General features: G+C 39.1%; 1 protein-coding gene across 1 annotated transcript; it reads left to right on the forward strand.

The window, feature by feature from the left end:
* Nucleotides 1–31: 31 nt before the first annotated feature.
* rybpb (RING1 and YY1 binding protein b) lies at nt 32–23965 on the forward strand. The gene is made up of 5 exons (XM_026213204.1): nt 32–394; nt 1029–1154; nt 18000–18266; nt 18350–18445; nt 21462–23965. Exons 1-5 carry the CDS (start codon nt 369–371, stop codon nt 21709–21711), a joined length of 765 nt encoding a protein of 254 aa, XP_026068989.1. The 5' UTR covers nt 32–368; the 3' UTR covers nt 21712–23965.
* Nucleotides 23966–26494: the final 2529 nt, after the last annotated feature.

Genomic DNA, 26494 nt, shown 5'->3' on the forward strand with positions numbered 1-26494 from the left:
ATAGCGGAGTCATTCGGTCATCGAGTCAGTCTTTCACAACTGCTTTCTCTCAGCTCGACATGCACACAGCCTAATTACGTTTGGCAATCGGAGAGTAGTGTAGTACTATCACTCTATCCGTGCCGATTATTTCTGGCGAGACTTTTAATCCGACGACAGCGGTGATTGGGCGGCGCAGTCACGGGGTCCGCAGTCTCTTCGCCCTGCCTAGAGTCAGTCAGTCAGTCGGGGGAAGGCGAGTCTGCCTGCAAGCGCTTCTCTCTGTGTGGATCCACCATACACACACGTACACACTCGCGCGGGCATTCACACATAATTATTGTTAATTACTGAGCCCCTTTCGGTCTTCTGAGAGTCTGTTTTCCACCATGGGCGACAAAAAGAGCCCAACCAGGTAAGAAAGCGTCAACAGACGGTAGTTTCCGAGGCGATTTTGGTGTCCGCGCGGCTGGTTTGTTTTTTCGCTCGGTGGATATTCGGATGCTTTTCTCGAGGAGTGTTTCTCCTTTCTCTCAGAAACAAGCGCAGCTATGGCGGCTTTCTCTTCTTCACAGAGGACTCTCAACACGACTCAGTGCCACTCAGACAAAGAAATTGTCTTCCTACGGGATACGACTGGCCTCTTCGGAAGGGGTTTTTAATCGAAGTTCACTGTTAAATGGACGGTTTGTGACATTCAATTTCACGCCGTTTACCGACGCGATATCTTTAGCTCGCTGGCTAACGCTAGCTGCAGTGCCAACGGACACCAATCTAGAACCTTAAAGTGTATTATTATATCTGTTAAGCCCGGTGACTGGGAGCAGTAAAGAATAACAGTGGCTGGTTAGCGTGAATTTCCAGTATTTTCCGGTTCTAATAAACCGTCCTCGCACGTCATGGCTCGGATTTTCTGTCACTTTTCTGTGCCACTTAGGTTATGTTAAATGCGTTCGAGACAGCTTAAGTCAAGGTGTAAGTTAGGATGTTAGGGGGACAGCATGTAAGTTGACCTTAATAATTTGGGCTTTTTGTTGTTTTTATTTAAGACCGAAAAGACAAGCCAAACCGACAGCGGACGACGGATTTTGGGACTGTAGTGTGTGCACTTTCAGAAACAGTGCCGAAGCCTTCAAATGCAGCATCTGTGATGTACGGAAGGGCACGTCTACCAGGTATGGGCATTTACACTGGACTTCTGCAGCATTACAATCCTGATCTCATCACTGATGCAGCTGATGTCGATGCTTTACTTCTTGATTTGCTCTTTAAGATTCAGAGAAACGTCATTCTTCTCCTGCAAGTTAAATGTCATTTATTCAGTCTGATGACTGGCACTAGATTGAGTGTGGCAGCCAGCCTGTGCAGTCATTGCAGTGGCAGGCAAACTTTCTTTGTTCTGCATTAGCTTGGACACAATTTATTGCATTGGATTTGCCTGCAGATGCTTGGACTGCAGCTCCATGATCATGCATGCCTGCAGATGCATGCTTGCTATTTATTGCACTGCTGCAGTGATGGCTCCAGTCAGATTTCACATTAAATGCCATGGATGGCATTTGTTGGGTTTGATCAAAGGCATTTAATGCCTGGGTGTGTTTTTATGCTGTCAAGCTTTTATAGATACATTTGCTGTTCAGATTCAGATCAGGAAACACATTTTCTTGGGGGTTTTTGGCATTTTAACCTGGTTAAAACCTTTAAATGTCAATCAGGTGTCAGAAATTCTTCTAAATGTGACATTTATGTTGTAACAGGCCTGCAAGTGAAATAGTTTCTGCTTGTTTTAAGAATTAAAGTAACATGCTGCCCATTTGTAATATCTGTTTAGCTAAAGCAAAGAAACCAACGTTAATTTTGTCTTTCTGGTTTGTCTAATTGGATGATTGCATTGCTCTCATGTTTGTGCTGTTCAGTTAGAAGCTGTCACTAACACGTCTGGGTGTACTCACGAAGCTCATTTAATCATGCGGTTCTCATTCTTTGTCCTGGAAGACTCTAAGTTTTGGAGGTCACCCTTATTTGACCCCTTATTTAGAATGTCTGGTTGGTTTTTAAAAGCAGCACAGATGCATCCTTCGCTCCCAAGAACGTAATGTAACGATGAGGAACAACTTTAATGATACCTACAGCACTTTATCACTTCCTGGCTTACAGTTCTCTGCCATTTTGCCATTTAAAAGGTTTTGAGCTGTTCATGGGATATTCAACTGCCTACTGGCTGCACACTTCAGTATCAGTATTAGGCCTACATTTCATTCTGTTGTAGATTTAAAAAAATAAAGGTTCTTTATTGGGAACTATGGAAAAGCTTTAACATTCATGGAAGGCTTCCATTGCAAGAAAGGTTCTTTGAATTTTTTTAATTTTCTTGACATTCGTCGCATCTGCTCGCTGTAAGGTTTTTTTGGGGGAACCAAAATTAATTCTTAAATGGCATTGGCTTGAAAATCCTTTTTTTATTTTTATGACTGTACTGTGTTTTGCCTAATATATTGCATGGGAAATATGTCAATAGCATTTTAAATATGTTAAATAAGTGTGGAGTGCTGGGGTACTCAAGAACCAGGATTGAGAACCATTGATTAAATCAGCAAATGACTGTGTTCGGTTTGCCTGAAATGCCATTGTGGTCATATTCCTGTAAGCGAGTGTAGCTGTGTATCCTCGGTTACTTATGTTCTACGTCTGTCTGGGCTGCACTGCACTTTTTTTTTTTTTTTTTTAATGTGTGAACCCGCCAACACTTCTCATTAGCTGACTGATGTGGTGTGAACTGATGAGTAATATGTGACTGCACACAGTAATTCATTTTCTCTTTTACATCCAGTGCTTTTCTGACATTTGAGGGAAAGATAGAGTTGTTAGGAGAATTCAGACAGGGCGTATTTTTCAATAACGATTAGTGCGTTTATTCCCTTCGAAACCGAGCACAGCTCATGGATCTGTTCGGAGAAAGCAGGCGTGTAACGTTTGTGGTAATGACAAAAAAAAAAAAGATACCATGCATGTCGGGACGGAAACCCCTCGTCTCACTTTCACTGGCAGCAGTCCAGCTTCTATCAGTCTACTAAATAGAAAACACACGATATTGGTGATGAGAGCTGCTCTGTCTCTGTTTGATCTACACTGTCAAGCTCTGATGGATGCGATTGTTTGCTGATGTAAGAAGCCTGACTCCCTTTGTAATGAGGACTAATTATCCATCTTGTCCATGTTTGATGTATTCCAGTGGTGCACAGGAGGGAGCGTGGGGCACTCACAGAGAAAAGATGCGCTCCCATACAAGTGTGCAGTGGTTTATGCTCCCATCTCAGCACCTTTTATCTCTGTTTCCCCTCAATGAATGGGTCTTTGCGGTGTGATAACACATTCCACTCACCAATTATGTCATCTTTGTTGGTCTTTGGAGTTCAAAGAATGCAGCAACCCCCTGTGCAAGGATGTTTGTAGATTAGCAGTAAATGTTTTTTGTCATGTAAAGAAGGTCTGTTGAAGGCACCATCATGATTAATCTGATTACTGAGCACATTGGATTAGAGCTGATCGATTGTTTTCATGCCGCGTGAACTTGGCCTCTGTGGACTTTTGTAATGATAATTAAAGACAACTTTTTGGGAAAAATGTTAATTAAGCACAAGAGTCTCTTTTGCCCAATTGACTCCCTAACAGATCTCATAAAGGTTTGGGTGTTTACTTGTGGACTGGGCAATTTGATGCTTGACATTGTGCTAATTAGGTGTTGAATGAATTATATGTGTTGTTGCTTTCATGCTCGTGTATCCGCAACTTGCAGGATTGTATGATTTGGATGACATTTTTGCCGGAGGGCATGTCTCTCACTTTTTTTTTTTTTTTACACACAGCAGCTGCACACTTCATAGACTCATTCAGTGTTTGTTTCCATGGCAGTAGAGGTTATCTAGGGTCATGCTACTGTCAACCTGGCAGAAATGTCTACTGCATCACTGTGGGCTTGATCCATGATTAGGGCTGGGATAAACGATTATTTTTTCGATGCATCGATTAATCTAACGATTCATTTTCAGACCGATTCAATTTCGATTATCTCCCCATTAATTGAATACTAACAATTTATACATGTTGATTTACGTATCTGAATGAAAAAAACATGAATTCCTTAACATTGCAATATATGTTTATTGGTCTTAAAATTACAAAATAAAAGACTGACTAAGAATGCATTACTTTGCACTTCTATAGAGATAGCATTCAATAAAACCTTGAAGCCTTGAAAACACATAGCTTACTGAAACAAGCTCACTGAACACATAGGGCCTAGCTTACTGAAAAAAGTACTTTCAGATGAAAATAACAACAACTTGATGTCTAACATTCAATAAAAATGTTCACCCGAAATACTTTAGAGCAATTGAAAGAATACAGTAACCAATGTAAACTTGAGGGCTTTAAGCTAATACAGAGAGTGCTTTTCCAAAAAAATAAAAGAAATTAACACTGGGAGCCAGCAGCCTGTCATGGAGAAAAAAAAAATCTCCGAATGCTCCATGTGAAACTTTGGCGTTCCGCCCTTTTTCTATCGTGTCTAATGATTTTGGTTAATATGCACGGAGGGAGAGAGAGAGAGAGATAGAGAGAGAGCCAGACAGCGCTCGTGTAGTTTGAAGACTGTGTGTGCGTGAGCGCGCGTGAAACTTTGGTGTTTCGCCCTTTTTGTATCGTGTTTAATGATTTTGATTAATATGCACAAGGGAGAGAGAGAGCAAGAAGCGCTCGTGTTGTTTGAAGACTGTGAGTGCGCACGCGCGCAGCCGGTGCTCTCTCTCTCTCTCTCTCGAACGCGCCCTGTCATTCTACATCAATCACCTATTAAATAAGGCTTTGACAGCCGCCAAAAAAAAAAGCTCAATGCAGGAAAAAACTCTGGATTGGTTATATAACGTAGGACAGAATGTTGATCCGACCATCGCATATATTCAGCGCACATAAGGTAAACGTTTTGCAAACGTTTTTTAGAGAAATAAAAACAGGTCGACGAATCGATGCGCATAACTTGCGTCGACGTATTTTTTGCATCGACGTCATCGATGACCTCGACGCGTTGTCCCAGCCCTATCCATGATATGTAAGAAGTGCGGTCTGTATATTGTGAGGTAGCACTTTTTAAATAAGAGTTTTCATGTTCATTTTTGAAAATTCTTAACTAAAAAAACACTCTTAAGCCGCAAGGAAAGCTTAAAACGATCTCTTTCCTCTGAGCCCGTCAAAATCAAATTTCCTCAAGCAGCATTGCTTACAGATCTTAAAGCTTCATGTTATAATATTACATTGGAACAGGAGTGAAGAATACGACACCTAAGTTTCAGTATCAGATTCCGTGGTTTCTGTGTTCCAAGATGCATATCAGTCACCCACAGGTTAGAGGGAAGAATCCATTAGGGGATTCTTAAGTTGATTGATGTGCCGGATCAGGGGGGACTGCCATTTGGCCTTTGTTACCTTGATCTTTAGAGCGAGTGTACTTTTACTTCCCCTGAAGCTCCCTGCCAGGTTCCAGCCAAAGTTTTTCCTCCTTTAAACAAGTGTCCAAGTAGTTTTTTTTATAATCAAATGCAAAGCCACACAACCCTCTACAGACACACAGGCAATTAAATCACCATTGGTTAGTACATTTATTTTGTTTGTTTACTCGCCAGACTGATGTACTATATATGGATATTTATATTATATATTTATATTATTTGTATTTTATTTTACAAACACATACACATATGTTTGTAAAATGGCACAGCTTATTAAATATCTGAAAGTACACTTAACATCAGTCAAGCATTATAATATGATATTATGATAATCAAGTATCATTTAATGATAGAACTTTAGTAATTTGACTTAAAACTTGGTAACCATATATATGAATGCATATTAACCATTTTAACTAAACTTAGTGCTGGTGCTTTTTTGGCCTTTCTGTTTTTATCTGTAAAAAAATTATAATAAAATAATAAAAATAATAATGATATGAATTCCACCTATAAGAACAATATAAAACGCAATAAGGATTAATGAGCTGCTGGATTTATGAATATTAATCAGGTTGTGTGCATTCTTTTGAATTGATTTGCTCAAAACAGGGACGATAATAGGCGAGCGCCCGCCAATGAGATTGTCATTTTTGCATTAGTTCTGCCCACTACCAGAGAACCCGGCAGTTCTTAAAAGCTGAAGTATTTTGACAGGAAAAAAACAATAAAGAATATTGTTTACATATAGCTTGTCAATTCTGCATGTTATATAAGACACTCTCGCTCGGTCTCTCTCTTTGCATGTGAGGGTAAAAAGCAAAGTGAATGAGAGTTGTGCGCCTTCACAGTAGAGTTTACTTAAAGAACTAATTTTGCTCTCTTAGATTTCCCTCTCAGTTTCTCCTTGGTGTTTGTCCAGTTTTCTTATTAAGCTTTTTATATTTTAACACACTCAGCAATAGTGCTGGGGAAAATCAATTCATAGATGCATTGCAATTCCTTTGCGGTTCTGAACTGGTCTGCATTAGATTATTAAATTATAAAACATTCTGTTTATTGAGAGCTTACACAGGACAAAATGTTAGCAGCCTGTGTACTTTTATATTTAAAGGGCATATATGTGTTCACTTAGTGCATCACATACTCAGTAGTTGATCTACAGAAAACAAGACATACTGATTACCATAGTTTAAAGTCATTCTGATGTATTAATTAATTTACACTGAATTAAAGGTTGGAGACCTGCCACTTATCGTATTTCGAATATTGATTGGTCTGACCAAATATTTTACTATGGCTTTTTTACAGAATCTTTTCATTGAATTTGACATCTAGTCTCTTTAACTCACCAAAGCTTTTATCTTGTTGAATTATTTTCTGAATGGTCACTGAATCGAAATTGAATCAAAATTGTGAGATGTCTTAACATTGCATGTTCAACAAGTTTCAGTTGTTGACTGTCTCTCTCATGTGTCATCTACAGGGAGGCACATTGAGCAAGCAGATTGATTATTAAGTATGTCACAGTACAAAAAGTCACAGATCTGTTGAGATGATCTGGTTCTTTCCTGATTCGATTGGAAATTGAGGTTTTAAGTGCCTTTTTTCGCTTGAAAAAACATAATATTGTCTTGACACTATTGATTTGTGAAATCAACAAGGATGGCTTAGATTCGGTGTGTGTAATTGAAGCAGAGATTTACAATCTAGTAATTTTCTCTGCCATTGCTTAGGTGCAGATTGTTGAGGATAATGAAATTACACAATCAGGCTCTGCTAACACTGTGTCAAATTCTTCCGTGCATCAACAAATGCATTTAGACACACTTTTCGTATCCACAGTTATCAGCATTTAGACCTGCTTTATACCACAGGCATAAGCTTTTAATCTATACTAGTGTGTTAACTGAGTGTTTCAAACTTCTTAATGAGATTGTAGACATTTAAGTGAATTAGCACAATAGTTGTCTTTCAGTGAAAATAAGAGATCTGAATACACAGATGAGATTTTGTATCTTTAAGAGTTTAGATAGAGGTAATGAACAGTGGTGGATTATTAATATATTTGCCAGGCTGATGTCAAACAATATTTGGCCATTGTGTTATTTGGAATTGGCAGTTTTATGAAGTTGTATGAAATGAGATCCAAAAGTCTGAGATCACCAGTTAAATAGCTTATATAATAAAAAAAGCTTATAGACGGTTTCAACGGCATCAACATAAACAAACGTTAATGCGCGTGAGCGCTTTTGTGGACCTAACTTAACTTCCGGTAGACTCCAAATAGAATCAATAACAACAGTCAAGGCCCTCTAGAGTAGATATTTTTTGATAACAAACAAAATATGTTTGCTGCGTGGATCAGGCGGACTTAATGAAAATGCAAATTCATTCTTTGCCAGCAGGAGATGTTTAAAAGCATAGACATAAAGCGCGAGAAATACAGGTCTCCCCAGTAACAGCTGTAAACAAAGCAGAGCTGGTACGCTCACACGCTGCTTTATCAGGCATATAACATGCAAGTCCTACTTCAGAAATACAGCGATATAAAAACAACTGTGCCTCGTTTTGATATTGAAACATAAATGTAAGGAATTATTATTATTATTAAACGTGCAGTACGATACGTAATGTTACGTCACTCATGTTTATTTAACGAAGCCTTTTTGAAAATCGATCAGTTTTAAAATTGTGTTGAGTCTCCAAAAATAAATAAATGTATGGGAAGCACATCCCGCAGCACAACCACCTGAGCCCAACTTCAGTCTACTCATCACCTTAACTTTAACTGCGTTTGTAGATGGCACCGCAGCCAGACCGGTATACACAACACAGACCGGTAGTTTACTTACGTCCAGGCGCGTGCGCCCGATGAAACAGTCTATATGACACCAACATTTTAGATATTAATTGTATTAAAGAATTCTAGATTCTAATTTCGATACCACAGCAAAAACTGCTTCCCCCAGTTTCTGAAAAGGCTTAAGCCTTGTCCCAGACTAAAATGCATGTGTGGACTGTTTTAAGTGAAGTGAGTGAAGTGACATTCAGCCAAGTATGGTGACCCATACTCAGAATTTGTGCTCTGCATTTAACCCATCCGAAATGCACACACACAGAGCAGTGAACACACACACACACACACACACTGTGAGCACACACCCGGAGCAGTGGGCAGCCATTTATGCTGCGGCGCCCGGGGAGCAGTTGGGGTTCGATGCCTTGCTCAAGGGCACCTAAGTCATGGTATTGAAGGTGGAGAGAGAGCTGTTCATGCACTCCCCCCACCCACAATTCTGTCCGGCCCGAGGCTAGAACCTACAACCCTTCGACTGGGAGTCCAACCCTCTAACCATTAGGCCATGACTTCCCCCACTGAAATAAACTTACTGAAAGTTTAACTTACTTAAACTTTTAACTGAAATAAACTTACACTGACATAATTTAAAATATGTTAGTGTCATTGTTTTGTCTCAAGATGCTCACCAGTGATGTTTTTTTTATGGCACATTTATAATGTACTATATATTTATACATTTATAACAGATAAGGGATGCAATAAGAGATGCTCTTGATATACATTGCAATACAGTTCTTGTAAATTCCTTTTTGTTCGTTGTCTGTCTTTTCAAAGCTTAAGTTACATAACGTTTATTATTATTATTTTTTTAATTTGCCTAACTATTGACCTGACCTTTTTTATATTATTATTATTATTATTATTATTATTATTATAATGGTGAGCTTACACAGTTGGCTTGGGGAGAACGGAGGTAAACTCACTCTATTGGTTAGTAAGACTGTCACTGAAGGCTGACAGTCATGCATATGCTCTGGAACAGTGTAATATCGCGTCCACATTGCAGGCTTTTGCGATTAGCAAATTGCAACGTCTCAAATCGTGATTTCGATTAATCGCACAGCCCTACTGCCCTCTGTTAAAGGCTATTTACAGACATTGTAAAATTTCCACACAAATCACATTTTGAAAAATTATTGTATGCTTTTGTGCAAATCTGGAACAGAGATCTATTGAAATAAAACAAAAAATGGCCAGTTGACAAGTGCATCTGTACTCCACTGTTTAAATAAAATGGAGATTAATCATTGTTAAAGTTACAAAGTTACTGGCCAATAAGGGTATTTTGGCAAACTTTTGCATTCGTCCATTCAAGCTCTGTTTGCATTTCCATGGTTGTACCGAGTAGAGTTGTCTTGCTTGAATGTTTTAAAATCTCTAGAATTTTTTTATTGGTAAGGCTTAAAAAGACATGCAAATGATAAACTTTTGTTACGATACAGCAGTGGCCCGATCGGCCAGTGACAAATTTGTAAACTGTCCTATGCATCTTTCACACTGGGCCCGGAGCCATTGGGCAGTTCTTATTGTCGAGCCCTGCCACTGAACCCCATCCTCCCTGCCCTGGTTGATGCTTCGTATTGAGTTTGAACCATGTGTGTGTGTGTGTGTGTGTGTGTGTGTGTGTGTGTCTGTTTGAGTGGACTGAAATTGGCCTGAAAGTGATTTAACGAGAGAAATTGCTGGCCATGTGATTCTGAAGGGAGGTAGATGCCAAGGCAACAGGGAGGAGATAAAAAAGGAACCAAAAGAATGGAGAGAGTGAATGAATGTGAGTGTGCGTGTTGTACGTGTGTGCGCTGTGAGGAGGGGGTTGTGGGCCACTGCATGCTGAGTTTGATGGACGGCTCTGTTGGGATGTGCTCACTCAGCCAAGAGCCTCTCAGAGGGAAGGCAGAATGGAGCACATCATTACCCAGTGCAGGGAAGCACTGGGCTCACCCTCATTCAACTCTCTCTGTCTTCTCCGTTTGCCTGACTCATGCATATCACGTAACCACAGTCAGTGACGTTTGGTGACCACACTTAATCAGCTAACTGAGTAGGAACTGAAGTTGTTTCGATTGAGGAGCGCTGACTCACGGTAGTCTGCGAAGCCGAGCGCTGATGAAGATGGTAAGGCAGACAATAGAAGCCGACGTGACTGACAGCTCGTCGTGATATAAGCTGGAATCTGCTTTTGCCAGAGGAAATATACAGCCTTTCCAATCTGCAGCTCTGGTTGTAAATAGATGTTAGTGCTAAGAGGATTATTCCGCTTGCTTTATTGCTTGCTGATGTGTTTTTCTATGACATATTGAAATTCTTCAGAGCAGTGAGGGCATGGATTCACAGATAACGTATGAAGGTGATTGCAAGGGAACGCTTCATGTGAAGCTTTTATTTTACAACAGCATGGTCTTTTGGAAAAAATGGTCACTTTAAATCACATGCAAAATATCAAATCAAGCAACATCTGCAAACAAATCCAGCCTCCAAATATGATTTTTTTTAAAATAACATTTTCAAAATTTTCACACTTTTATTTTTAATGCAGTTTTCTTGGTTTTTCTCTCAGTGCAAGAAGTCAATCACAAAGGAGTAGTTCAGCGCCACAGCGTGGTTTTCTATTTGAGCGCTTAACAAAAAGTGCTTTATTGTTGCATTTCCCCTTATTAATTTAGCAGAGCAGACTAGTCTAGACATAAATATTCAATAAATTGTTGTGTTGAAAAGGGTGCACATTGCACAGACTTTAACTCATTCATACTGAATCGAAAAGTGAGCTGTAATTATACAGGTCAGAGGCAAGGCAGCACTCAAGGGAGAGAATTGGATAGAAAAAGGATCACTCTTTAAGGCCGTTATGTGAAAAGAAACATGACAAGCCTGTGCTGATAGATAGATCCTTATGTGGGCTAAACACAAACATTACACCTGGGTTTGCAGTGTGAGTGATGAGGGCAATAGTGCGGTTTCCTTTGGTGAAAGGTCAGACAACACAGGAAGTCTTCTCTTGGATGGATCAAAAAGAGAAAGAGATGTTTAGACAAAAAAAAGTTCTTTTTATCGCTCTTTTTTTTTTTTTTTTTTTTTTTTTTTTGCTACTTCTAGACAGGCCCACACAGAATCTGTGCCCCATTTCCAAATCCAAAATGCTAGTCATATTTTTTTTAAATGACACTGGAGGAACAAATCCCTTGAGTGTGTTGAGGAAATAGCCGTTACTTGCAAATATCTTTCTTTTTCTTTTTTTCTTTAATTTTATGTTGATATTCATTTTGATGTCTATTAAACAGTTTGTGACATTTGTATTTTTAAACATTGCTTAGAAATTTTATTTATGTATGAAATTTATAGAAAATTTAATTCACAAACTATTTAGTTTGACCTCCTGAGGGTTGATCAATAATTTTCTGCTTTCTGCTAAAATAAAATATCCCACAGATTGCATTTCTTTCACTATTTGGTGCTTTTTATTTTATACACTATGCACTCAGCTAACTGCTGCGTTTTCATATTGCATTTCACGTCCATGTCTAAGGAGAGCAGTTAGATATCATGGCTAGATTTTTCACCACAGCTGAAATCTTCTCCCCAGGGAGCAATTTCCTCAGGGAAGAGAGAGGGCAGAATCCTTCCAGAAGGTGGAGATGAATGTTTAATGTCCTCCACCCAGTCGAGAGCGACAGAACAAGAACCCAGGGCCTGTTCTCTAGGTGCTCGCTTCGCTATCTCCGTTCTGTACAACAGGCACAAAGCCATTAATCGCTTAGTAGAATGGCTTATGGGAGCCCGGTCCCAGAGCTTGTTCAACACACGCACACATGGCAGCTTCATCATCCCCCACCAGCAAGACACATAATGCTGCTACGCCAGAGGATCAAGGCACTCTGCGAACTGTCACTGCTCATAACTGTCGCCTTTGCCATGATGTAAGAGGTGAATGATGTTAAATCTAGTGGAGAATCTCACGAATGCTGTCAGGAAATGTCGAAAAAATGTATAGAATTTTTTAGGACAAATATGAGTGCTTTGCATTTTTTACATTCAGAGTCCTCCATCTGAGATTAATTAAATCCATAGGCTCAGTATAGAGTCTGGGTTCAGTTTAAATAGACTTGTCTTTTAAATGACAACAGATTGCTCTTTAGATTGTAGTCTGCCTGTACAGCCATACATAAGTAGCAGATATGTATCCCATTGACCCGATTGTCCTCTCTCCAGGCCACTTTGTGCCCCCATAGCTTGTAAGAGTCACTGACAGTGATCGCCTGGTTATGCTGCACTTGAAATGGAGAGCTGTGTTAATTGAGCACTTTTTTTGTAGCCTCTCTTCACTGGAGCGTTCTCTCATTCTGTCTTGCTTCTACAAGCAATCTGTTTTATTTAACGCCACTGTAATTTACTGCACCGCTAACATTTGTGTAACTGAAGCCTAGACTGGAGTCTCACGGAAATGCCAACTGCTCCAGGAATTAAAGAGCCTCCATGTGCGGTGTTATTAATTACTTTTCAGACCAAGGCTTGTTTTTGCGCACTCCTACATTTAGAAAATGATCAGTTATATCATGTAATCAAGGTTTAGTTTGGAAATACGATTACATCTGAGGAACACATTCTTGAATATTCAGCAGAAAGGGCAATAGCTGGTTGCAAAAAAACATTTAAGCAAAGAAAACCCTACATGATAACCTTTAGTTTTAAATAAAACAAATTATTTTGGCTTAAGGGGCTGGTTGCAACTGAGCCTGGATATTTTGCAGCGAGAATGTTGTGAAGGGTTTCTGACTTCTAATGACCCATGCATTTTCACTTGGTTTAATCTTGAAGTTGAAGTTTCCCTTTTACTCGTGTTGGTTTCTGTCGAGGGCCGGTTGAGCATGAGGACTATGATTGGAATGGAATACTAGCACCATACTCGCGGTTTACTACATAATTAATGCAAGTGGCATAATTAATTTATCTACTGGAAAATGAATATTTCACATTTTAAATAAATTTTTGTATAAATTATTAGGCTAAGAACTATATTAAATGAATCAAGGAGATGTTGTTGGCTAAATCATGATGTTTCTATCAGTTTCATGGTCAAATGGCAGTTACAGGACAAGGCAAGTCAAGTGCATTGCACTGAAATGTGGGATACAGTATTGTACAGTGTTCTATGTTGAACTGCATATTTTGTCAAATGTAGGTCATCTGGGTGTTCTGTGTTTAAATGTACTTTGTACAGTATACTATACTGGAAAAATATGCATCATTTATTTTGATGCAAATGAAAATAAGCCTGTGAGGGAGAGAGATGCCATCCATTCAGTAGCTTGCAATATTTGTCTTAATGTGTAATTTTCACAGCACGTGTTCCCTGTGCTTTCTAAATGATGGAAACCGAAGCATACAACAGTGCATTGTCCCTCACAGCCTCATTTTCATTCAAGCCAAATTAAATGTGACATATGCCCTGATTGATCCATAGTAAGAGTAATATGGTTTTCCAAAACAACCACAGTGGCCTGTCTCACCAGCTTCATTTAGGTTTCCCTCGACTTGGCATCGTCTGTTCGGTAATGTGAGTTTGGTCAGTGTCCATCTCAAACTGTGTGCTGTTCCACTGGAGGGATGCCACCTGTGTTCATACACAAGAACCAGTCAACAGGACGAGGTTGGGATGAGGCGGTCATGTGTCGATCAGTAAATAATGCATTGTGTGGTTTTTGTCGTGCTTAGGGAGTGTTGACAGCAGGCCTGACATGCCAGTGAGCTCTCGTGGCTGAGTTACAGCTGGCAATGAGTCGTAGCTCAACCACTCGGCCTGTTTCTGTCTTGCTGTACTGCCCTTGATACAAATCTCCACTGAGGGGAGGTTAATCAAATCAATCACGGGCCTGTCCGGCGCTAGACTCCAGGGCTAACCTCAAGTTAGAAGGGATTTTTTGGATCCCCCTGTGAAAGGTAAACTAAGCCAAGTCCCTGTTAAGTGGAGGAGTGTGTGCTTTTGACAAATCTCTGGTCTGGATTAGAGCGAATTCCAACAGCGCTCAAGGTACTACAGGTGATGGACGGATGTCTGTGGCTTTCATCACTGGTGTGTGATGAACTGATGATTCTCGTAGGCCTTAGTCGGGATAACAACATTATTATTTTTGACAGGAATGAAAATGAGACTGTGTAGGATTAAAATACAGTCCGTTCAATGGATTTGTTTTTACTGTTGGTTTACAACATATAGAAAGTTCTGCTGACGAAATGTCTTTCTGAAATATTTCAGTAGACAAAAACTCCATAAAACAGTTTCAAAGTTGGGAGTTGTGAAAGTTATGTGACTTAGGACTTTTACACAGTGCATGTCATTGTAAAGACTGTAGGTCCATCCCTGACAGACCCCTTTTCATCCACATTAGATTCAGTATGGTGTCTAACCTGATTAAGATCTATACAGTTGTTAACTAGCTAATAAATGTGTTGCCAGAATAGTTAATTCATAGATACTGGCAGATATCTGTGACATCCATCAGACGCCTAATTAATAAATATTAAGAAAAAAAAAATATAATTATTGATATAATACTATTTATATAATTTATTAAATTAACATCACTCTTTTTGCCCTTAATGAAAGCAGTAAGCCATGATAAGCTTTTCATTATGGTAATTTTTTATCATCGTATAGAGCATTTTAGACAGTACTTCATGGCAAAACCATGGGGGGGAAAACACTTTAATGCACGACCTCTCGTGGCTTTATTATTATTATTTTTTTTTTCATCTTCTGGATTGGAAATGTTGCCCGAATAGCATAAATTTAACCATGTATATTTCCACTTTTTAAATTGTTTACTTTTCCTCTGTTATTCTGCAGTGTGATAGTTCCTGATCTTTGTTTTTCTTGCCTTGACCAGCACAGACCCAACACATACTATTCCCACATGCTCTGAAAGATGCTGTGCAGTATCTTTTGCCAGCGGGCCCTGAAGCTCATCTAGATTTCTCACAGAGGTTGTATTGATTGTAGTTGTGCTGGCCTTATGAACATGATTCCCCATTATGAGGGATAGATTGGCTTCACTTTGGCCGGTCTCTTTGAGAAAGGCGGCTGTATCCCATCAGTCATAGGGAGTGAAAGAACCATCGCTATCTAAGGGCCACAAGTTTTCTTAAAACCTCCAGTAGACAGCTGGGTCATCTATTGGTTTTGAGTAGAAGGGCATCAGCAGGACCAATGGGTCTTGAGATCACTAGAGCGGCTTCAATCAGTACTTCCAACTGTATTCTGATTTTTTTTTATTCTGTGACCACTTACGCTGGTAGCCAGGTACAACATGACATGATTCTAGTGACAACCTGTTGCGACAAAGGCTGTGCTTTGTCATCACTTTCCAAAATGTAAGAGCATGACTTTCATTGCATTCTCAGCCTTATTTTCAGTGGTTAAGTACACACAATGGCACAGTGCAATGCATTGGCCAAGCATGTTTGTGCACTTGTATAGATCATGTGTCTGGCCTTTATCTTTCATTCGTGAGTTTTAGAAATCTAACCGCAATCTAAGCCGCTAAACATTCACAACTGTGATTGATCTGAAATATTGAGGTGAAGAGGACTCCCAAGTCTAAATGTTTAGACAAAGCAAAAACACTCGTGGGCTTTGGCTCTTCCCCTATGATCGAAATCCTGTGTTACCCCCAGCTGCTGCCAGATGTTGGCCATTATGCTTGAGGAACGTGAGCTGGCTGAGGCTGCGTGGTGCTCTGCCTCAGATCTCAGACACAGCACTGAGGAGAGAGAGACTCCAGCCCGCAACCATTATAGAATGTGTGTGTGAGCACAGAAGCACAAGAAAGATTTCTTCAGCGACATAGATACTATTAGTAAAGGTTCTTATACATCACTTTGTAACTGGTAAATGGTGTATTTATGGTGCATATGAGAATAGATGAATATATTGTGAAGTTTCTTCTCAGCCTTTGTTTCAGGTTTGTGCTTTTTGTAAATAAAGTTCAGACACTGAAAAAAAAAAGAAAAAAAAACAGTTGACCCGTCACAAAGACCTGCCATCTTAAGACTGTTTCTATGTCCGACAAGCTCTCACGCCACACACCAAGTTCTCACGCAGTGAAAAATACATTGCGGAGTAAAGAGGAAATTGACAGACAAGACTTACCTCAGACCTCAGTACAAGCATCACGTGGAACGATCATCTCTTCCTCTTTACTAGTTATAGCACTGTCAATCAATCTCCTGGGCAAAGGGTCAGTTTACACTCAGAAATTGCGAGTGAAATAATTACAAAAAGAAAGGGCATCTAACAGTTTAATTAAACGTGATATTTTGAAGTTGAAAAACTGATAGTATTTTCTTGTAGAACACAGCTATATTAAAAAATATTTTTCATGTGTATCATGAAATCGACAAGTTTGAACTTTTAAATGCATAAAGGTTATCCGAAAATAAGTAAATACCTGATATAAATATATGATTTCAGTAAACGGCTTATAGTTGGGTCTGATCCGCACACAAAGCTATCGTATTGCTTACGTAATACTTGAGATCAAGTCATATTGACTATTTTTATGGCTTTTTATGACAGCCTGTGAGAGTAAAACGCTAATAATAATGATGTTTTTGGCCTTTTGAGTAAACTTTTCCCCCTCTATGCGAGTTTTGATGGGGCTTGGCTTGTTTGTTTCAGAGGTCTATTGGATTGAAAACCGCTTACTTTCTGGTTTGTGGCAAATGAGGCCAAACCTTCTAACTAATCTGATTAGTCCCTGTCATGCTGCAAATGTCCCACCCTATGATCCTCACAGTCATTTATTAAAGGAGTAGAGTAATGAGATTACACATTCAGCAGTCCCACACAGCTGGCGATGGGCCGTCATCACATTCAGGAGACCAGTGAAAGGGGTTTAGTCCCTGAAATGCTTCCAGAGGGCTTTATCTGGCTAGGTATGTCTTAATGCCCTCACAACAATCCAGAGAATCTGTGCTTTAAAATGGTTTTGTGTAAACACTGGCTGAGGTGGATTACATGTAGATGTGTGATGAAGAGCAGACGTGTTTTAGTACTGTACATTATTCCAGTGAGAGGTGCTTGATATGACAATTTGAGTGCATTTGAATGAAGACTTGACCACTAGTTAGAAACTTTGCTGTGATATGACATAGATTTTGATTCAAGAATAGTATGTCATCCAGTATTTTTTTCAAAAACAAATAAACAAGGTTAGTTTGTTTAGTGATTATTTTCTGTTCTAGATGAATGAATATCTAGTTAAACGTAATACAATTCTGTAAGTTTGCTCTAAGCAAAAGAGCCTTTTTCTCTTTCAGTCAGTTTTTAGTGGTTTATTAAAAGCATACATTTTGATCACTCTAATGTTCTGTTGACATGGATAATTTGAAGAAACATTGCTATACTTTCAGAAAATTGTGTATTTTAACATGTGTATACTTGCTGAGTGCATTTCACCATAGATTTCTGCATTACTGTAAATGCATTGTTTTGCAGAACAGAACATTAATTTAAAAAGGATACATCACATTACTTCAGACTTAAGATATTGCATTTCTACTCCATAATCTCCAGACTCTGCGGTTAAGTGAAGAGTTTACTTGTTTCAGTGGAGTTAGTGCTGCTCTGGTACTGACTATTAACTCGGTTCGCCCCACAGAAAACCCCGGATAAACTCCCAGCTGGTGGCACAGCAGGTGGCCCAGCAGTACGCCATTCCTCCTCCACCAAAGAAAGACAAGAAGGAAAAGCCTGAGAGGCCTGAGAAAGATCGGGCCGAGGGGGAGCGTCCTGATAGAAATCCGCATGACAGCGAACACACGGACATGGACAAGAGTGAGAAGGAGCAGCCTGACAAAGAGAAGAAGGACCGAGAGAAAGAAATCACCCCAGCCGTCATCAAGAAACCCAACAGCAAAAAGAACAAGTATGTTAGTCACCAATAAGAATGTGAGAAATTCAGATGTTCTGCTTTATGGCATGTGTAACCAAAAAAGTTTCTCTTTACAGACCCAAGTCAGACAGCCATCAAAGCCCACCCAGTGAACGCAACAGCATTCAGTCCGGCAAATCCACAACCAAGACCAAGAACTCCCACATCTCCAGGTATCTCACCTTTATCTTTGTATGCATTCTGTAATGACAAATCCGCACTGTCTCTTTCTCACTGTTGAGAAAAATCCTGAAAAAACCTGTCGACTGTAAAGTTGTTTAGTGTGTGTTGCACAACACAAGATGTATAAAATGAAATCATATTTGTTAAATTCCTATCAAGTTGAATTGAGGCTGTTCTTGGCTAATGCTGTAGAAAGGCTGGTATTGTAAATTCATATTTTCTAATGTATTTATCTATTTTTACTCTTTTGTTCAGTCTTTCTTTTACTCCCTTGTTCTTTCACTTTCATTCTTCCTTCCTACTTAATATCTACATACCGACTTGCCTACCAGTCAACCAAAATAATTTATTTTATACACATTCCTGCTGTCTACTAATAGTTTATCAAATTAGTGTAACATGTACATTACAGTTTCAAATGTTTGTAGTCAGTATAAATTCTTAAATACTTTTATTCAACAAGAACACTTTAATTTGATCAAAAATGACAGCACAGACATTTATAATTGTACAAATAATTTGTTTCAAATAAATGCTGCTCTTTTGAATTTTCTATTTATCAAAGGATAATAATCTGCTGTTTTAAATTCTCAAGCTCATTATCGCAGGATTGATTCTAATTGGGTGTCAGTGTTTTTACGGAGTGTCTATTTACACTAAGTGCAAAGAGCCCGCCTTGTTGGTTGAAGCTATTTGCACTAACCCCGCCCACCAACACTGCAAAAGTCAACCGATATTCATCAACTCCAGTGGCACAGATGGTAAAATGTGTGACACATTCATTTTGATGCCGTCGATCTGGGTTCAAATCCGCCTTTTGGCAAACTTTTTTTCTCCCTTTTCAAATTTCAAATCATATCAGAAAAGCATTTATTTTCAATGAAAATGAAGAATATATTCAAAAAGTTGAAAATAAAGTATTGGGTAGGCTTAGGATAGGTGAACGGAGGGCTTTATTGTCCCAATAAGGTGGCGTTAATTTAATAATTTGAAATTAAAATTACAATTTACACTCAATAAGTTAATATTGAATCTAGAATCTATAGCTATTTACACTTAGTGCAAAAAGCCGCTGCAATGTTTTTATCGTTCATCAGCTGGAAAAAAACATTCTGAAAGTGATTCCAACGATATTGTTTATCTGTGCCTTTATCGATATAGCTGTGGTGTGGACCAAAGTCCTTTTAGGCAAGGCGTGCCACTCGGCCATCATCTTGGCATCGCCTCCGGGCAGCTATTTCAGACTAACAAGACCAGGCTCCTATCTAAATGAATGGGCATAGAGTCAGAACTGCACTTTCACTGGTCACCGGGACATAAAAACTACATGTAAAGAAACAGCAGTAAAATATGATAAAAATTGCTGAAAATTTTTGATTACTTTGCCCCAAAATAAGGTTTAAAACGCCATTTTCCCCACAGGTTATACTTTTTCTACGCATGCGCAAGAGTTCCTCAACTGTGCGCATACATCAGTAGAACCAGACGATAGGCTTAAATGTTTCCCAGCTTGACTGTTAAGAGCAGATGATTGGCTTTCCAGCGGGAGGGGCGGGACATGTGCATACAACCGCCATCTTTGCGGTTACGGGTTTTCCTTATAATATAAGGAAAACCCGCAACGGCAAAGATGGCGATTGTATGCACATGTCCCATCTATATATGCCATATGCATATGGCATATATAGTTGTATTGAGGATTGAGGAAGTGGAATGTCTCTTATAAATTGTCTCTGTGTGGACTCAACAATGTTTGGAACTGTATCTTTATCTTTCTCTTTATAGTTATCATCCTTGGTTTGAACAGGCCTTAATCCTTGTAGCGTTTTGGACGTGTGGATCATTCATGTTGACTCCCTACTCCACAGGGATCCAGACTACAACAACAAATTTGCCAGCATTAATTTTGTTACAGAAAACAACTGAGAGTATAGCTTTCTGTGGTTTAATTAGTCATTTTGAGGGTGCTGTTCAGGTGCTGGTTATTATTTCTATTAGCACTAGTCACTTTCATACAGATTTATAAAGACGCTTGATGCAGTCATTTAAAAGCCAGAGTAATGGTATTGCAATAATAAATAACTGCTTTTGAAGGTCTTGCTTGAGAATGTGTTGTAAGTCACACTGAGAGTGAACAAAGCTGGCAGACAGCAATGACGAAAGTCACTGCAGAAAGTGCTCTGATTTCACAAATGCCTTTCTCTCTCTCTGTCTGCATGTCTCTCTTTCTGTCTGAATGAGCGAGTCGTGGGCTGATCTCAAATGAGCAGCACAGTTTTACTCCCACACACGCCCTGTTGGCTGCCGTCCCACCGTTCAGTTTCTGTCTGCTTCTGCCAGCAGAGCTCACTGTGTCACATTGTCTTGGTGGCATACTAACAACTAAGGCTAATGCCAATCAATGAAATTTAGCTTTGTGCTTTTGCCATGCACACAACCCTGGAAATATGTCTCCATTTTTTGACAGATTTTGAGGTGGGCTTTTTGTGTACATTTGTGTCAGTTTGGGTAATATTTAACGTATGAATTTATTAATGCTGTTCAGTGATCTTGTTGATCACGGTTAATCTTTGCCTGCGTTCTTAGATTCTGATGTTTGGGAAAAACGTTTCTTTTCACCTCAAATTTTTGAATACTAAACCGTGTTAAGGAAATGTTATTCCTAAATGTTACTCATGTTAGTTACTTTTGTGCAACGGCCATACCCCTGTCCTTTTCAGCTTTTAATATCAAAATCATGCAAATACTGTGGAAGGTGAAATGCTGGACCTGCCCCCCATTATCCAACCATAGAATTGTTTGTTATGGACGTGACCAGAGAGAATCTGTAATGTTTTTATTTGCAGAAAATTTGCAAAGAAGACATGAAACAGGAATTGTATCTTCATTTGATAAATTGAAGCCACAAATATAAAGCCATTATCTTTTTTTTTTTTTTATTGCGTTCTTTGTCGCATTACCCTCCTGAATATTTCTCTCACTCTCTCCCTGTCTCCTAACCTGCAGGCCCAAGCTGAAGAACATTGACAGGAGCACAGCCCAGCAGCTGGCCATCACCGTGGGGAACGTCACCGTGATCATAACAGACTTTAAGGAGAAGACCCGCTCCTCCTCCACCTCGTCCTCCACAGTGACCTCCAGCGCCGGCTCTGAACAGCAGCACCAGAGCTCTGGCTCCGAGAGCATGGACAAGGGCTCATCCCGTGCTTCAACACCAAAGGGAGACCTCTCGGTCGGGCACGATGAGTCATTCTGAGCACCTCGGACGCTGTCCAGACAGCAGGGATGTACTTTGCCTCCACTTTCCCCTCTCTTTGCCCTGAGTCAACTCGTATTCATTTCTATCACTGAAACAGGGATTTAAGGTCCTTGTACCCACACACACTCAACATACAACATACACAACATTTTTGTGAATGGTGCAACCATGGCGGACCATGGATTTTCCCTCCCTGGAGACATCCCACTCTTGTATGTATTGTTTTATATTTGTAAGTGGATGTGCAGCCGAATCAACATTTTTTTGTTTAAAAAAATATATATATGTAAATGTCCGTGGTGCACAATAACCACCAACATTTTAACTATTCTGGACCATTATTGCTCTAATTTATTATGTTGCATCTTTGTACCCTTTTTTTTTTCGGATGGACCGTTTTTCTCAGCTAAAGTAGCCAACAGCTCCCTTTCAGTGCTGAAATGATTTTTCTGAAGATTCCCGAGAAACTTCTCACAATGGTGCTAGATACACTGTGAAATGATTTCACACCATAGAAACAGATCCCTCTTCTCCTGGAAACAGTGGAAATATTTGTGTCCTGGTGTCAGGCTGCATTCTTCTGTTGCTTTGTTTTGGGATTTTTTTTTTTCTTTTTGCAACTGATCTGGACATTTGTGCACTGACGGTCCTGAGATCTGGTTTCGTCAACATACTGAACGTATGGTGTTTTGCATCTGGCGTAGTATGGAGAAAACATCTGCCATTCACAAACTGCAAGGAGACATTGCAAGCTTGATGTGAGCTATGGATTTGATTGTTCTGAGGTGAATTGAGCTTTCTCAACACTCACTTGGCTTAACATCCTTGGCTTTTGTTGTCCTTTATGGTCTACATATGATGTATTTTAAAAACACTAAAAGGTCTGTAGGCCTTTAATTTTGAAGAACTACTTTTGTTTTATAGGTATTTTTGATCGAAAGATACAGATTTTAATCTTAGGGTTTTACTCTGCCTTGTTTTTATCTGAATACAAACTTTTGAAGTTTTTTTTCCCATAATCTACAGAAACTTAGATGATGGTAAGCAGTGCAGTATTTACTAAAACAATCCCAACTCTAGAAATAAGTGATATTGTGCTGAACGTGAACTGTCACTGAATGCATGGGAAATCTCGCAAGTAAGGGTGCACGATAAATATCGTACGATAATTAATGCGCATCTCATCGGTTCTCTAATCAGCAGTAAACTCCCTCAGGTGCGTGATTTCACATAGAGCAGCTGTTACTTCACGGAGCCATTGTTAACTGAGAAGATGCGCGAATAAACGATGATAATGAACGTGGATTTGCGCAGCTAATCCGTTAACAATGACTCCTTGAAGTAACAGCTGCTCTATGTGAAATCGCACACCTGATGGAATTTACCGCTGATTAGAGAACCGGCTTTACTGACGAGATGCGCATTAATTATCGTACAATATTTATTGCGCACCCCTACTCGCAAGCATTCAGTAATAACATTTTTTTATTTGTGTCACAATAAGTTGATGCAAGCATGATTTCATACAATATTCCCGCTCCCCATTAACGCAAGATGTCTAGCAGGTAGTCCCACAAATCTCAAGGTCAGCACATCTTCCCTTTTGAAGTGTATTAAACTTGTATAAAGTATGTGTATATGATATGAGTTTTATTTATTGAAGGACCAAAGGAATTTGATATTGATGACATGCTAGACAAATGAATAATTCAAAATGTAATTACCATATGTGTGATATAACATTTTAATAAAGTCTAATATAATCCATTTCAAATGTGTAATTCTTGTCCTCTTGATATATGCAGAAGATTTGTATACTTGTAAATTCATAGAAATTCATGTCAAGTCTGTAAAGACGAAACGGACTTTTGTCACTGTACTGCGTGTTAATTCTGTAACAGCATAGAATTATTACAGTGAACTCCCATCAAGCTGTTTTTCCCTTCCACAAATTCTGCTTTTAAGCCATTGTGTTGTTTTGAAATGAAGAGATAAATGGACATTATTATTGGCTGGCAACTTTAACGCTTTGAATAGGTTACTGTTTTTGTTAACAGAAGTAGACAGACTAAAGCATTATGTATAAATGAAGACTTCACTGGGTTGTTGTTTTTTTTCGAGGGTAACCATGTGTCTTCTTTATATATTTGTGATGTTAACCAATCAAACCGGTATTGATTGTTGGATACAAAGCATTTAAGTTGTATTGATCCAATTCCAATTAGATCAGTGCAAGATTGACACTTCGTAAAATCTTCTTTTTCTTACAAGTATGCAAAGTAATAACCAGAATGGGAGATGTTTGACAAATCACAAATCAATGGGGTGTTAATTATTCTGCATTATTCTGATTACTGAGATTTTACTACATTTTAACCCCAAACGTCATCAAATGTGCAATGTATAGCATAACGCAATGTTTCGTAAAATTGTATGAGTATAGCCATTTTTTCACTTGCCTTATCCGCTGTCAGAAACAGTTACCTGAATCTTGTAAAACTGTAAAGAAAAAAAAGAACAATGAATTGTGTTTAATTTATTTACATTTGAGGAGAAGAACAATTGCTGAAATTAAACCGTGCTTATGTATAATTCAAATGGTGTAAAAGCCAACGTAACGGCTATGAATGACAATGGAGTTTTTACGCGCAAGCAGCTCTGTTCTTGTGTACGACTAGTAACCTTAATTTACTGTGTAAAGATGGTTACTTTTTTTTTTAGCTTTGTTTGTCAGAAACCCAAATATAGAATGCTTGTTTACATATGCTTTAGCGTTAACATTGTGAAATTACCGTGTACCTGTATAGTCCTGGTTCCTTAAATTTTGTCTATGTCTTGTAAAAATGCCTTTACAGTTTCCTTTTGCATAAGAAGTTTTAATTTTGTAAGCAAGAATCTATTTTTCTCCTCGTTTTGTTTCTTGCTCCTTACTGTTATTGAAAAAATTGTGTGGAGCTCATTAATTTCATTTTTTTTAATTGATCACTGCTCCTTGTCTATAGCTAATACAAAGCTAGCATTCAACAGACTTCTGGCATGTGCACGACTTTGCTTTTAGATGCTTCTTCATCATATCCCTTGCTTCCAGTAGAAATGTCTATTGATGCATTTGCTTGGTTTTTTCCACAAATAAAATGTTCAATTTATCAATGTGTAGATTTTGGTCTTTTTCATAGTTCATTTTCAGCACACCCAGAGCTAAAATAACTGATTATTAGAGTGACCGTTTTGTATTTTATCTAATGCAATGACATTTATACATGTTAAGTGCAGCTTAAGTGTTTGGATACTTTTGGAACCGCTGTAGATCTCCATACTACTGTTCTGTCCTCCGATGACATTTTGTAGGAAATAAATTGGCATGCAATATAAAAACTTCTTCCTCAGTATGTTGAGTGATGTGTGTCTGATAGTGAGTCCTGGTGCCCCGAGGGCTGCTGGGAGCTGTCTCATCTGGGATGGAGATGTCAGAATACAGCTCTCACTCCTCATGTAAAGCACTGACACTAGACCCAGAGGGGTCAAGTGCTTTAACCCAGCTGAGATAATCAACTCCTTTTCTCTTCCTCTAGTTAAATGACTCCCACAAGTGTTCCCAAATGCATTGAACTGTACATATGGAGGCTTCACAAAGCTATGGCCCTACCATCTGAACTGCATTGAGTGCACTGAACACACACTTCAATCATTGCTGCTGACATGTGAAACAGTCAGGGATTTCCAATTTTTTAAGACTAAAATGAGACAGACTTGTATACACATTTAAGCTGAAAAAGTGTAATTCCTGTGACACTTGTACCACAAAACAACCAAACAAAAAATCTATTTCCAAATATGCCCCCATCAGCCATTGATCTATCCGAAAGTGTGCTGCAAAGCTGAAAGAATTTTGGCTCGTCACTGAATCAAAATGTGCTTAAGTCATAAAATAGTGTTACAAACATGTATTATCCATTTGTGTACAGCAAAAAGCATGATCTCAGTTTTTCTTCATCATCATTGTTATTCAGCACTGTGTATGACATGTGATCCATTACATACAGTAGATTAAAATATGCTAAACCTTTTGTTTTCACATTTTACCTCAAAAAACACTTTTGTAAACCTATGCCAATCTCATAACATCGCCTTAAGTAATGTTATCTGCAGACACTTTTAAAATATGTCAAAATAGCATGTGACGCTTGTGTTGAGTGCTGCGTTGAGGCCCTGACAGGTGAAAGGGGTTTAATGCAGCTCTTTGGCTCTTCACACGTGATAATAAGCCTGAATAAGCATGTAAAAGTGGTCAAGTTTGACTTTGCGTCTGATTATTCACGGTCTCGAAACCACTTGTCTCCATCATCACCCAAAATCTGCCATAATCCTTCAGCTGCATTCACTAAGCCTGTCTGTTCAGCACTCGTGCAGTCTTCAGTGTCTTTCATTAATGGCAGAACCAGTTGTCATTTTAACTCCTCTCCCTGGGCTATCCGGTGACTGGCTCTGGATCGGGCCGCTGTGTCTGTCCCGCCTGATGCGTTTCCAGACGAGCCCATGGAGAGTCCGGCAGAGACGGGGGAACTTATCTCTACCATTACCCGCCTTGTTCCCACTCCAGATGGGTCTCTTCTGGAACATTCCCTCCCTCCAGACCATAGGGTGAGGAATTCCATATGTTTGGGAAGGGGCTAACATCTGAACATCTGCAGGTAAGGGAAGAGCTTTTAATACGAAGAAAAAAAACCAGAAGCTTAGTTAAGAGAAAAAGAATATGTGTTTAATAGAACAGTAAATAGGA

The sequence above is a fragment of the Carassius auratus genome, chromosome 31 (assembly GCF_003368295.1).
Source record: "Carassius auratus strain Wakin chromosome 31, ASM336829v1, whole genome shotgun sequence".
NCBI lineage: Eukaryota > Metazoa > Chordata > Actinopteri > Cypriniformes > Cyprinidae > Carassius > Carassius auratus.

Coding starts and splice junctions, on each gene's coding strand:
- rybpb (XM_026213204.1), top strand. CDS start 369: ATGGGCGACAAAAAGAGCCCAACCAG. Junction 18,267..18,349: donor CCCAACAGCAAAAAGAACAA/GTATGTTAGTCA, acceptor TTCTCTTTACAG/ACCCAAGTCAGACAGCCATC. Junction 18,446..21,461: donor AAGAACTCCCACATCTCCAG/GTATCTCACCTT, acceptor CCTAACCTGCAG/GCCCAAGCTGAAGAACATTG.